At 41.8% G+C, this 14,409-nt stretch overlaps 1 protein-coding gene across 6 annotated transcripts in view; it reads left to right on the plus strand.

Moving 5' to 3' along the window:
* Window positions 1-14,409, plus strand: part of WWP2 (WW domain containing E3 ubiquitin protein ligase 2) — a 138,163-nt gene that overhangs the window by 96,919 nt on the left and 26,835 nt on the right. For 4 of the 6 annotated variants that reach the window (XM_070613804.1, XM_070613806.1, XM_070613802.1 and 1 more), the window contains exon 9: window positions 11,509-11,598. The exons of the other annotated variants lie outside the window; for them this stretch is intronic. In XM_070613804.1, the coding sequence (XP_070469905.1) occupies window positions 11,509-11,598 (90 nt within the window). The remainder of the gene's footprint in view (window positions 1-11,508; window positions 11,599-14,409) is intronic. 6 annotated transcript variants of the gene reach the window in all.

Raw genomic sequence — 14,409 nt, forward strand, 5'->3', positions numbered from 1 at the left:
TCCCCTGTGAGCTGTTTGTTTTCTTTCCGCTGAGCAAATGCCTGGAAGGCCGGCCTCACTCCTGTGTCAGTCACAGGCAATTAGGGCTAATGGCTCAACGTGTCTTTATGTAGGGCGTGTGTGAGGGTTACTGTTCTCTGGGATTGGGCTCTTCCTGTTTCCAGGCAGCTGGAAAACTCCAGGCCCTGAAAACGCTCTTTATTCTCAGTTTGGCAGAGGGAGCAGCAGGGAAGCCGATTCTCCTCCCCCACCCCGCCAGAGGCTCAAACACTTTTTTGAGGTAGAGTTTGAACAGCATCTTTTCCTTGGAGCATTTAGAACGTGATGAGGCCCGTGTGCGGGCCTGGGGAGGCCGCTCCCCACTTTAACACACATGATGGTCCAGAGAAGGGTACTGGGATCCAGTTTTCCAGCCCGGACAGGCTTCCAGGTGCCCATCCCTAAGACAGCTGGAAGCTCTGGTACTTCTCGGGCTGTCTCAGGGCCTGGAGATCATCAGCTGCCTAACAGGCAATTGCCACCAGCACTGCTGAGTGTGTGGCAGTGAGGACGGCAGGCTTTCAGTTAGTGATGCGGGGTCGGTGAGCCGAGGAGTCGAAAGAAAGATTTCTTAGACTCTTAAGATCTGGCAGTAGTGCTCTTTTATTTAGAGAATAGTGTAGCATGGGGACAGGACCCATGGGCAGTCAGAGCTTCTGCTGCCGCTGCTTCTGCTGCCCCCGCTGGCATGGGGACAGGGCCCATGGGCAGGCAGGGCCGCTGCTGCTGCCCCCGCTGGCATGGGGACAGGACCCATAGGCAGGCAGAGCTGGTGCGTGGGGACAGGGCCCACGGGCAGTCAGACCTCCTGCTGCTGCCCCGAGTTGAGGGTTAGGGCTAAATTTAAGGCATAGGTATGTGAGTCATCTCTTTATGAAGACAAAGGAAAGAACATGAAAAAAAGTTAAAATGGTATCAGTGCAGGTGGGGTCTGGTCGTTGGGTGATCTCATGACTTTTAGACAAGAATCAAATCGGATTAAGTAAAGGTCAGAAGCCACCACCCTAAATCAGTTACATGAGATTGCCAGACAGCAACCAACTTAAGTTCTTGCCTTCTCCATTAAGAGTTTCTAGGGATAAGGTCATCTCTCTTCTTCTTCCTGGTACAGAGAGGGAGGTACCTTTTACAGATAGAGATTTACCTTACAAATGTAAATGTGTCCCAACAAGGGCAAGTTCCATTCCCCAGAGCCTCCTTCCCTGTCCCAGTTTATCAAAAGCAATCAGCCCAAAACAATCCCGATGCCAAAGAGTCATACCTTGGGGTGGCCAATTTCAGGTCCCTACAAGCTCATCCCCCCCTTCCTTCACAAATGCAAATGTCTCTCCAAAGGGCAAGCAAAATTCCAGTCCTCGGAGCCTGCTTCTCATCTGTAGTTTAAAAAGTAACCAGCCTAAAAATCCTCATCATAAACCGTTTTAAAATTAAGCAGCCTAAAAATCCTCATCATTAGCTCCTCTGTGATGGCAGGCCAGACAGGGCACACTTTCTACAGCAACCCTTCCAATTCGTAGACTCACCATCCCCATCCCAGCTTATTTACAAGTTTAGGAAGCCAGACAAGATGGGATATTCTTGGTATCTTGGCTTCAGGAGTCAGGGGACCGTGTTTAATCTTTTTAAATAAAACTCTGAGCTTGACATTTCACCACTTAGAATGCCGCAGTCACTACCTATTGTCTACAGCGATAAATTCTCAATTCCTTAGTAAGGCCAAAAAAACCCCTGCATGATATGACCACACCTACCCCTCAAGCCTTCCATGGAAGACACTTCTCTGCTTTGCTATCTAAGCTCTAGCCAGAGTAACTTATTTTAGTTTGACAAACGTACCACCCTTTCTCTGGACTTGGGACCCTCTACCATGCTGGTCGCTCTTTCTGAAACCTTCTTCACACTTTGTCCATTAGTTCTTATCCATTTTCAAGTTTCAGCTTAATCGGTGCTTCCTGGTACACTAGGTTAAACCACCTGTGTACTGTAACTCTTCTCCCCCAGTTGCTTGTTTCGTGTCTCTCTGCCCTGCTAGGCTATAAACACCAAGATGGCAGGGAGCCTGGCACAGTGTGGGACCGTGAGATGGATTTGTAATGGATAAATTTACATGCTATCTTTTTTTTTTTTTCGCCACCTGGACGAACGTTTTCTGCTGCTTTGAGGCCTCAAATAAAGAGCAACTATGACAGGAATATTATATTTTCTTCCCAAGAGTAAGAGCCTAATGCTGTCATTCACTGGGTTGACTGGCTTTGGGTTCAAATATGCGTCTCTCATAGGATCGAAGATGCTCTTCCCTGCTCACTAGGGGTCATCATGTACTGGGAGATATACTGTGGAGCATATCTCCTCTTTGCTGAGGCATTTCTGAGCTACACTAGATTGCTTTTTCAAGGATCTGGCTGACTTTGTCTCTTTCCGACTTCATCGTCTCAACTCCTTCAGCCTCCTTTATGGAGCAATCGAGCAGGGTTCACTTGGGGATCCCAAGGGCCTATTTGTCCGGTTGCTGCATTGCCTTTCCGAAATTTGCAGCAGATGAGACTGGTCATAAAGATGTCACATGCAGCTGTACATTTTAAGGAGTGAGGGCTACCACAAGCTAGGCTGCAAGAGGTCCAAATAGAACAACCCCTCATCCCTTTTCTCTTTCTCCGTCTCCAAACCCTCCTGCTTTCGGTACCTTTTAGTTTAATTAACACGAAAGAAAACAGCTGGAAGGGTGTGGCGTTTTCAGTTTGCAAATGCCCATTAAAGGAGGGGCTCCCGGAAGGCTCTGGAGACATGGTAGATAGTGGTCCAGGCAGTGGGGAGTGAGGCCACTTTGATCGCTGGCCCTACATCTGGTTTTTATCAGCACCGAGCCCACTTTGGGGACCGAATGCTTATTAACAGACTGTGTGTACATGGCTTAGATAAACTCCCAGCGTGTCCCCGGCTCTGCAGCTCACTCAGTCCCTCACACACAGAGGCACATTATTTCACCCTGGCAGCCCGCGCTCTGCTGTGGTTTCTTACATAAGGGAGGCCGTTGTGTTTGGACTGCCGACTTACCTCAGCACTGCCGGTTCACACCATCCTTTTTCTCCCGCAGTCATTGGCTGCCCTGCCCGTTTCCTGCCTCAGAGTAGGATTAATTGAGGAGGGGTGTTCTCTAGATTTTTCTGATCTGCATCTCCCCTACCCCCGCGCCCAATTGTGGAGATCCAGAGACCCTTTCTCCAGGTGGTCTTTGAGACACTATCAAGGATGACAACCTTCTAAGAGTTCTCTGATGTTTTGTTTATAGAGACACTTTAAGAGACGGTGGAAGTTGGAGCTTCTCTGCTAAGTTATAAACCAGCCGCTGCCATTGAATTTCATTCCAAACTCATTTTTGGCACTGGCCAAATATCTTTATCCAAGGAGTTTTAAAACAGCGTTTCTCAAACTATCTGTGGAGAACCAATCCTTTTTTTCCTATTGGTTTGTTTTAATTTTTTAATTTTCCATCTGTTACAAATCCTTACTTTTGTTCTCTACTGTGTTCAATGAGATGAATCTGCTGATCACATGTTTGGATGTCGTGGCAATGTTAAATTGGTACAAAAGTTTCCAAATGCTTTGAAACTTCTGTACTTTTCTGGTCTCTGAGCAGTAACAGGTTGGGTCTTGGACCATACTTTGATCAGCACTGGATTAGAGGATTGTATTAGCAGAATCTGTGTCTTTTTGCAAAATACGGTTTAGTTCTTGACTCTGCAAGGATTATTACACACTTAGGTTATACCGATTAGTACGTATTCTGGCTTCCTCCTCTTCCTCTCAGAATGAAAGCCTCATTTCCAAATTCTACTGTTGTTAGAGGCCCATGAGATGTTCTTACCCTACCATATGTATGTATTCCTGTGTAGTTATGAATTTTCATTTTTACTTCACCTTCTTGAGAGCTCCTCAGGAGCAGGGTTACTGTGTCTGTGTCTGTATCTCCAGCACCCAGCATGGTACTTGGCTTCTAGGGAGATGGAGTGAGAAGTGTTTGTCAATGAACTGGAAAAATAAATGATTTCACTCTCAGTAGCACTTAAAAGTTTTTAAAGTTTTGTTTTTAATTAGAAAAAAATAGGAGAGGAGAGAAGAAGAAAAACAACAATAACAAATAAACACCCAGATTTAACTATTGGTGCTTTTCATGCACCTTGGGTCTTTTTTTTCCCTGACCATTAATAACAGCTAACGTGTGTTAAACGTTTCCAGTGTGTTGGGGAGGGAGAAGTTTCCTACGTGGATTATTTCATGCCGTCTCCACAACACTGTGTGGGAGCCTCTCATTTGGCAAATGAGGAAACCTTAAACAATTTGCCGGAGACCACATGTACAGACGCACGCCCATAAAAACGCATCTACCAAAATTTGATAATCTTATAGTATGTGCTTTTAAAATTTACTGTTTTGTTGTAAAATATTTAAGCTTGCAGACAAGAATGGAGACTAACATAAGAAATACCTGTGGGCTCACCACCCAGCTTTGTCAAACTTTAGCATTATGCTGTATACCTCCCCTTTTTTTAACTTCTTGATGAAGAAGATCTTATCAATATGGTTGAAAGTCCCTGCGCACCCCTCCCTCATCCCTTTCCTTATACGCAGAGATCCATGGAATTGGGTACATTCATTAAAACTGCCATATGGTCTTTTGTTGTATGAACAGGTTAAAATTCATTTATGTTATAATTAAAATTTATATTTACTATATTTATATATTATATATCATATATAGATATAAAATAAAAAATATATCTTATATTTATTTATGTTATAATTATCTCTTTACAATGATAAACAATGCTACAATGAAGTTTTTCTGTGCATGACTTTTTGGGTAAATGTTTCTTTAAGGCATGTGCTGGAACTGGAATTTCTGCATTGTAGGGGATGAAGATTTTCAGTTTTAGTAGATACTGTCAAATTGCTTTTTGGAGTCAGCTCACCAGTTCACACTCCCGTGAACATGCGTAAGCATTCCTGCTGAAACTTAGTATTGTCAGATTTTTTTTCACTTTGGCCAGTCTGATGGGTGTGAATGGTATCTCTTTGTGATTTTAATTTGAATTTCCTTAATAACTATCGATATTGAACCTCCTAATACATGTGTTTTATTTGGTTCTTTGGTTTCCTTTTTTGTGAATTGGCTATTCATGTATTTTTGTTCATTTTTCTGTTTGGCTGTTTGTCTTTTTCTCTTGAATCTGCAGGATTTCTTAACATATGCTGGATACTAATCACTTGTCAATTATGTGTGTTGCAAATATTTTCTCCTGGCCTGTGGTTTTTCTTTTCACTTTTTTATGTTGCCTTTTATTGTACAGGAGTTCAAAATTTTAAATAGTCAAATTTGTTAATCTTCTTCATGTGCCTTTTGTCTCTTGTCTAAAATTCTGAAATTGTTAAAATTTAGTACACATACACCCCCACGTTTTGTTGATTTTGATGTTTATGTTATTTCATGTTTTAATTCAGAGTGTCATAGTTTAATTGGCAGTGTCTTTTTCTTTCTTAGTGGTATGTTAAATCATCTTACAATCGACGGCACTTTAGGTTTATGAAGAACAGTACATATATATAATTTTTAAATAAAATTTTGATTCTTATGTATGTTATTTTTTAACTTGCTTTTTCCACCCAATACATTGTAATCGTGAGAGCAAGTCAATATTATCTACAATGTTAATTTCAATGACTGAATAGTCATTATAGAAATAATATGATTTATTTTACTAATCCTCCATTTTTGGGCATTTAGGTTGTTTCCAGTTTTCCTTTAACATGTTGTTACATACTGTGACAGATGCACTTACAGCTAAGTCTTTGACACATAATTATTTCTTCAGGATCTGTCCTAGAAGCAGAGTTGCTGAGTTAAAGGGTATTCACGTAGGAAAAGTTTTTGACTAAGGTGCCAAATTGCCCTTTAAAAGAGTACGCCCATTTTTGCTCCCACCAGCTATTTTTTAAAGAGTGACCATTTCTTTACATTGGCAAATTTGTCTGCAAAATCTTTTATCTGCAAAAATATTACAAAAAATTTTTTTGTAGACAGCATCTCCAGGAATTATTTTGCCTCTCGGTGAAAGCATATTTTTTAATGTCATGAACTTCCATTGAAGAGCTTTGGAGACTTTTCCAAGGCAAAGAAAATGGAATGGTTGAAGAAGAAGAAAAACAGACTAATTCAGAAGCCCCAGTAGCTGCTTTGAGCCGTCCTCTGCTTAAAGGACATAAAGTGCTGGTCGTCAATAGTTTTTAAAATGGGATTAGTGTGCTCAGATTTAAAAGAAAGCTCAGTATTTCAAGAAGGGTTCTTGGGGGGAAGGACTGGGTTTAACACATTTCCTACCCAGTTTACAAAGGACCTACTGAAGCAATGAAAACAGTCAGCAGGAGATGTGTTCCATTGCGCACAGATTTCTGACTCACAAAACAGTCTGAAGACGTCCCTACAGAGGAAATAAATCTTATGGTTCACCTAGGAAGTGGCCAAAGCTTGGGGAATAGGATTTGGTTCAGAGTCACTTATTACAGGAGCCTAAAATAAGAAAATATGAATTCCGTGTAGCCTTTGCCTGTGGGGAGTTGAACCTCTATGTAGGCAGCTTTAAGAATACTTGAGTACTTACTGTGTAATTTTCTGAAGTTTAGTTTTGTCTAAGTAACCAGCAAAGCATCTTTTCTTTGAGATGGGTAAGGGTTCTGGCCTTTATTTTCTAATGGAGAGAGTGAATTTTGATTGAGAGTCAGCTGTATTTATGACCAGTGCCTGTGTTAATAAAAGAGAGCAAATTAATAAAACAAATTAATATCGTTCTTACTAAGCATTTTTGAGCATGTTGATATCATCTCTGATTCTAACCTGAAATCCTCATCTAGCTTTAATCTTTTTCAAATTTAATCCTACTTTTGGTGAAACTGTGATTCTGTTCAAACACAAGGGAACCTGACCAAGAAGGATGTTGATCAGGATGGTTGAATCTAAACTGTAGTGGCAGGTAATTGAGAAGTAATTTCCTGAAGACTTTTTATGAAACCTTCCACAAGAAAATGTGGTTCAGGTGACGAGACACTTTCCTTTCACATAACACAGGAGAGAAATGATTGGATGTCATCCTAATAATGGAATTTTTAGCCTTTATCCTTTTAATGATGGTGATGGTGGGGGCTTTGGGGCATGGATGTGGAAGATATACAACTGAATAAAAGGCAGTTAAAACCCGTAGGAGCAAAGGTAATTTAGGTTAAAAAAAAGTACCTAAAATTAATTGAAATTGGAGACTACTTTTTAAGTACTTTCAAATACAGAGACCCTGTGTAGTCTGTGGTCCAACTGAATGTTACTCATTGAAGGCCAAGGAGCAATGTGTTGGGAAGGGACCTGAAACAAGCTTGCTGCTTTGAACACTGTTCCTGAGAGCATCAAAGAAAGCTATTCAATGGGAGAGGATATGACCCACGTGACCAGGATGCCGTATTGAGACCCATGGGTAGTTTGATTGAAAAGGCTTTTAATCTCAGCATAAAGAAGATGCTTATAAGGGACAAAAACCTAACCCCTGACAGGGATATGCTGATGAAAGGTTGCTACCAGTATCACTTTCTTGGCATGGGGAGACCGAGCCAAGACAGTCGGAAGGCTTAATCTATACGGGTCAGCAGCTCCTGAGGAGAAATGAAAATTGGGAGGCTCGTTTGACGACAGAATTGACCGACTGTGCTGCACAAGTGCAGGGAAGAGATATGTATGAATTCTGAGGAGCCATGCAGGTAAGGGAGGAGTTGAGAGTTCTCTAAGAAAAGCAGCTAGGCCAGGTCATGGATCAGGGAGGACCCACATGGACATTTAATCTGAGCAGGAGTTCAATTTTATAAAAGGCAAAATGTACATATCAAGAAAGGTAATGGAAGAAAGGTCTTGTTCCTCTGGAAACTATTTTTCTAGCTAAGCCTGTTGAGAGGGTTCACAGAAGGACATTGAGATTTGCTGCACAATAACAGTCCCTGAAAGAGAGACTTTCATTTCTAGGATCAGCTGGGATCAAAGATAGGATGGACAGGTCTTGTCTAGGCTGGGAAAGAGCCACCATAACTCTTGAATATAAACAAAGAGCACTTCACACTGGTTTCCTTTCTGGCAGTGTGTGGGAACACCACTGTGACGATTATAGGCATTTACTTTATGGAATTTTAAGTATTACCTCATCTTCAAATTAAAATATTAGCCAAAGTATAATAAAACCAGTTTTCTCCTTACCTCAAATGAAATATAGAAGAAGTCAAAAGTAGAGACTACTTATAATAAAGATGAAAATTGTAACAAAAAATTATTGGAATACAGAAAAATGTGTATAAGCACCTTTTATCTCTAATTGCTACAACAAATATTTTGTCTTTATTAAAGAGGTAGCCCCACCCACATGTTATGGACAGTTTCCCAAATAGCAACTGCAACAGGAGCAAACTAATTTTGTTAGTGCTTTTGTGCCACAAAATTGTCAAGGGAGGGAAGGATAAAGCTAACTTCTTAGGGATTGCTGGGGAGCCCTCAGCTACATAAGTCTCTGTAGGAACAAAGGTTATAAAAGAGTGGTTTGCTGCCATTGCCTCGAGGAGCTTCCATATTTCAGTCCTTATCTTTCAGCCAAGTAACTTTCTCAAGACTTTCCTCATTTCCAAATTCAGATGAATACAGAGGGTATCAGATTAGCTGCTCTATTGCCGAGCGAGCAGCCAGGAGGAATTTGGAGAGCTGGTGCGAAGCCACAGTATGTCATCCTGCCTTTCCTGCTGAAAGGTCCCAACCAGATCACTGCAGATGGGACAGCAGCCTCTTGAGCTGGCAGTGTTTGTTACTCTTTTTGTCTTTAATTCAGAAAGGCATCCAGCAGGAGATCTATAACTTTACCCAGCGTGCATTTTCATCTTGCCACTTTTGCCAGAAGATTCTGCCCTTTTAATAAAATAGTGGATGAAGTGCAAGGATCTTCCTTTTGCAGTGGGAGGAGCCAGGCCTGGGTTAAATCACCAGTATCCGCTTCAGCCAGAACCAGAGCAAAAATGGCCAGGACAGAAAATGTTCTCGAGCGCCTTTTAATGGTGTTTATAGCACTCTAGTCCTCAACCCAGTAGTTGATCCCTTTTGAAGAGTGGGAGTGTGGAACCACCGGTCCTTGCTGCTCCCAGGGTTAACCCTCCCAGTAGTGCAAAATGTGCAGCCTCTTCTGGTAAATTGGATCTGAGCAGAGGGTTGTGATGAAAACGGAGCCTAGAAATGAACATGGTGGGCCCATTATAATTCCTTCCCAGTCGTCTTGATTCTTCAGGGCCCCCTGCCAGGACTCCAGTGCTAGTGAAAGCTGTTCACTTCAAGATGGGGATTGGGATGGCACCTGGTACCTTGTCTGCTGGGTAGTAGGTTCCCTATAAATTCTAGTTGACTTTTATTGTCCTCCTTTCTTCCTTTCAGCATGACGTGGTAAAACTCATGGGCTAGGAAGTCAGAGCTGAGTTTGAATGCCATGTAAGAGTTACTTAGCTTCTCTGAACCTCATTTTCCTCATGGTGATGGCTTTTCTCACTTTAAAAGATGGAGACAAGGACTACATGAGTTAAAACATGAGCTCATTGTAGATGCTCAGTGGGTGATGGTCCACCTTCCCTTCCTTGCCTTAAAAACTTCATGTATATCTGTATCTGAACCAGCCTTGGAAGGGCTGATCAATGCAGTCCACTGATCAGACATCCTGATTTAAATGAGAAATGGTATTGAATAAAGCTGATGTCTATTGGAGTAGACACATCTGGCTTAGTAATAGAAGTTAGGACATTTATTTCAGAATACAGTCAGATCTGCTGTAACATATGTGTTCCTAAAAGTCACCACGCTATGCAAAATCATACAATAAAAACCACAGAGCTTATGGGGAAAAATGGGTTAGGAGCATAACACTGAAAAATGTGGCAGTGACACCCACAAAAAATAGGAACCTAATAAAAATGGTAGCAGTTTTACACATTAAATGGTTGACATACCTAACACTGCAATAAATATGGCACATTTCCACGAGAAGACCTGACATTTGCTTGTGGAAGCAGGTGTCAGAAGGGTTGGAGTTTGTGAGTGTTGTTGTGGAGTAGTGCAAGGAGGCTTATCTGAAACCAGACAGGAGTTGTAACACCACATGTCTTTGGGTGTGGTGTATACCATGCAGTCAACTGAGGTAGCTGGTAGATGTGTGTGGGTTTTGTGTATTCCTACTGACTGGGTTCAGCTAGGGGAAATCTTCTGCGCTCATCTAGTGTTTCTCAAAGGCAAAATCATGCATAAGAAAACACAAAGTTCACATTATGCTCACATTGTTCTCTCATGTATCAATCACATTGAAATAGATTTGTCTTTTCAAAACAAGCATTTCAGCAGAACTGATTTTACTAGCTTCCTGGAAAAGGTCACCTTCCCTAGGCAGTATTCAAAAGTAGAAGTCAATAAAATCAGTGTAAAACATAAAGGCTAATGGGACTATTAACATTCTTTATAAAGTGGTAATCATTTCATAGATATAAATTTTGCATCCTTTATGTATATATAGGTTACTGTATTCTGAGTAAGTAGAGTTATTGTCAGATTACATTAAGCGTGGGAATAATGGGAATGTGGGGGTGGGTGGTCCTTGGCTGTATTTTGTAGTGATTTTGCTTGTGGATTATATTCCTTTGGGTCATCTGCTACCTTGTCGTTCTTCCGTTAGCAGAGATGAGCCACCCTCAGCACCCCAGTCTCATATTAACTTACATACAGACTTAGGGGTAGAGCAGTCGATAAATAACAGTATGCTGTGTTTCTTGATTCACCCATATCTCTTTTAAAGATCCTCTGTAAATGAATCCTGTATTTTAAAAAGAAATGTGATCATGAATATATATGATGCTAGGAGAACAGGGATAGTCCTATCATTTGTGACTTTAAGAGGTCATGTAGGCTAAAAAGGCTGGAGGGTCCACAGATAAGTGTTAGGTGAGGCCCATGAGCCCTGGAAATTGCATATAAATTTTTGTTGGCAAGTGCATTTTGGAAGGAAAAAGGAAAGGAAATTACATTCCTAAAGAGATCTTTGATTCCAAAATGGCCAAGGAACACTGATTTAGAAAAATCCATGAAATGTAGATTCATATGGGTTGTTTAGGGGACTTTAGAGCAATCTATAGCATATCCTAGTACCTTGAGTCCATAAAGGGGAGCTATTATAGTTTTCTCAAGAAGACTCCTGGGTGCCACTGTCAGCAACAGCATGGAGCTAGTCTGATGCTGTGTTGATCTTGCATGTCATCTTTGATGTTTCCTCTCAAATTAGCCACATCAGCAGTGAAGGACTCCCTTTCCAATAAGGGCTTATGCCTTTCAACTGTGTATCTCGTGTTTCCTTTGACTGTATTTTTCAGATGGGAGCAGCGAGAGCTGCCCAATGGGCGTGTCTATTATGTTGACCATAATACCAAGACCACCACCTGGGAGCGGCCTCTTCCTCCAGGGTAAGGCATCGACTGACCAGCCCTGAGACTCTAGAACTGGCACTAAGAGTCACCCTACAGCTTCTCCACCACTCGCAGCCATAGCCATCTCTTTATTTTCCCCTACTCTCTCTTCCTTTCTCTCTCTTATTTCCCCTCCTCCCTTTGTCTTCTCCTTCTACATTCTTTCCTGTCTCTCTCTATGTTGCCTTCTCCCCAGATGCATTGGATTGACCATAATTGATGTCCATGAGTTTTATTAAGTGGTATTCAGAACTACTATGGCTGTTGGGTCCTAGAGGAAGGAGGTCTGGGGAGGCCTCCTGGGCTATTGGTGTCTCAATACCCTCAGTCATTTCACCTACAGAGATATCCTGGTTTTCAGTCTCTTTCTGCAGAGGTAGCAAAGTATAGGGACATTTATCCCAAGTCACTTGATTGCTTTTCCTATTCACTTACGTTAATTCTGCTCTCATTTCTTAGGACATACTAGGATTTTTAGAGCATCTCTGGGGAAGAAAGGGCATGAGGAAGCCAAGATAGAAAGGGTGTTGATGCATTTCACAGCACCCTGTGCCCAACCAGCCCCCAACGACAGTGTGCTCCTTGTTCAGCTGGGCTTTGTGAGAATGCAGCTAAGTTCTCCAAAACCAGAGGATGAGTGAGGCTTCCAAGTGAAGAAAGACTGTCCAAGCTCAAGGAGAAGGGGTTTGGTTCCCTGTCTGCCAGAGATAGAAAGTTCTTTCCACATGTGTCTCCTGGTCCTGGGAACTTTTGAAGGAGAATGTATTCTGCTCTGAGGAAAGAATCACCTTCCAGTAAAACAGCCATGAAGGACATACAGTAGGAACACTTCCCCATCCTAAGCTTGCTGAGAGAGAGGATGTCAGAGGTGAGGAGTGTTGGGAGAGCCCCTCTGCTGTTTGGTTCAGCTGTCAGGCGTGTGCCAGGCAAATGCTACCTCACCTTCTGGTCCTACAAATTTCCATGGACGTGCTTCTTTTAGTTTCAGTTTTCCAGTAGAATGCTTGTGTTTTCCTTATCCTTCTGGGAATGAAACTCATAATCTGTCATCATTAGTCCTCACTCTGTTTTCTACTTTGACTTTAAATCCAGTGAAGTTACCAAAGGTAAACATTGACTTCTTAGAAAAAAATTGAACATTTTATTATGGAAATTATGGAAATTTTCATATTATTGTGGAAAATTTCAAATATGCACAAAGTAGAGAGAATTCCCACATACTCAAGACTTAGCTTCAGTAATTACCAACTCATGGCTAATTTTGTTTCATCTATACTAGGGGTTGGCAAACTATGAGCCTGTGGACAAAATCCAGCCCTTCACCTGTTTTTGTAAATAAAGTTTTATTGGGACACAGCCACACTCATTTGATTACTTATTGTCTGTGGCTGCTTTCGTGTTCAATGGCAGAGTTCAATAATTGTGCCAGAGACTATATAGCCCATAAAGCCTAAAATATTTACTTTGTGGCCCTTTATTGAAAAAATTTGCCAACTCCTGATCTGTAATCCTTACTCACCCCTTCGTGCCCCCTGTCCTAGATTATTTTGAAGCAAATCCCAGACATCATATCATTTTATCCATATTTCAGTATATATTTCTAAAAACTGTTCTCTTATTAAAAATAAAACCACTATATTGTTAACAGTATTTCCTTACTGTCATTAAATACCCAGGCATTACTCAAATTTTTCCAATTGTCTCACAAATTAATCGCTCTTTTTTAATGGGATGCATTGCTCAGTTACACTTTGTATATTTATAGCACGTGTATTTAAAAGCAGTGGTAACTCGGTAAGCGTTCTGTTTGCTGCCTCTGAACCTCTCTGGTCTGTAAGTTATGTAGGCCGTGACCTGGTGAACATTTGGATGGAATCTAAATGAAGATATTTGATGACGTCTTCTAAGGATGGCTGAGGATTTACTCTTCTTTCAGTATTGAGGTGGGACACCAGATTCAGCTTTCTAAGTCCCACCTATTTTCAGCATAGTTTTGATGTTTTCTTGGGGGAAGGCTCAGCTCTACATCCTACATAGCCTATTAGTTCTTCCTGAGTTTTAGGCCCAGACCTTTGAGCCCCTGGCACTTACTTCCACTCTGTAATGGGGAGCCCAGAGAGGACAGAGTGCTTAAGCTTTCATCGCTAATTAATGGGAGAAGTTCTGCCCCAGGGAAGAATTACCATGGTGGCAACAGTCTCAAAACTACAGATGGGATGCTTATCTCAGCAGACGTAGTCACCCAAGAGCAAGATTGAGCCAAAGGATTCACTTTCTCACTGCCACCCTCTTCTGTCATACCCATGGGAACCTTGTATGAAGACCAATCATTTCATCAGGAGCAAATAGTACTGGACCTGGTAGCTAAGGACGAATGCAGTAATTTGCTCTTTAGTCACTCTTAGGCGATTCTCAGATCACAGGTGAGGAGGGAAAGTGGTCATCACAGAGCACAGTGTAGGGAGGCCTCACAGCGGGAGGCAGATTGAATTTGGTATGCAGGTAAGCCTGGAGGTGGACTTATATAAAAAGACGAAGGCGATTTAAGTTGGGGGAACAGGTTAAGGGAATGATGCATGGAGCAGTTTTGCTGGACTGGAAGGTTTGTTTGAAACAAACATGCTCCAAGTGTGTCCAGGAAGGTCCCTGGGTTTGGTGGAGATGCTCACTGGAACCAAAGATCATGAAAGCGCTGCCTAGGCCTCCACCCACTGCTCTGTTTTTATAGATTGGGAGTCTGCGTAAGATTTCACCTGAAATCAAGGGTTGGATTATGCTGCTTAGAAGTTTGAAATTCACCAGTGCGGA

The sequence above is a fragment of the Equus przewalskii genome, chromosome 3 (genome assembly GCF_037783145.1).
Source record: "Equus przewalskii isolate Varuska chromosome 3, EquPr2, whole genome shotgun sequence".
Taxonomy (NCBI): Eukaryota; Metazoa; Chordata; class Mammalia; order Perissodactyla; family Equidae; genus Equus; species Equus przewalskii.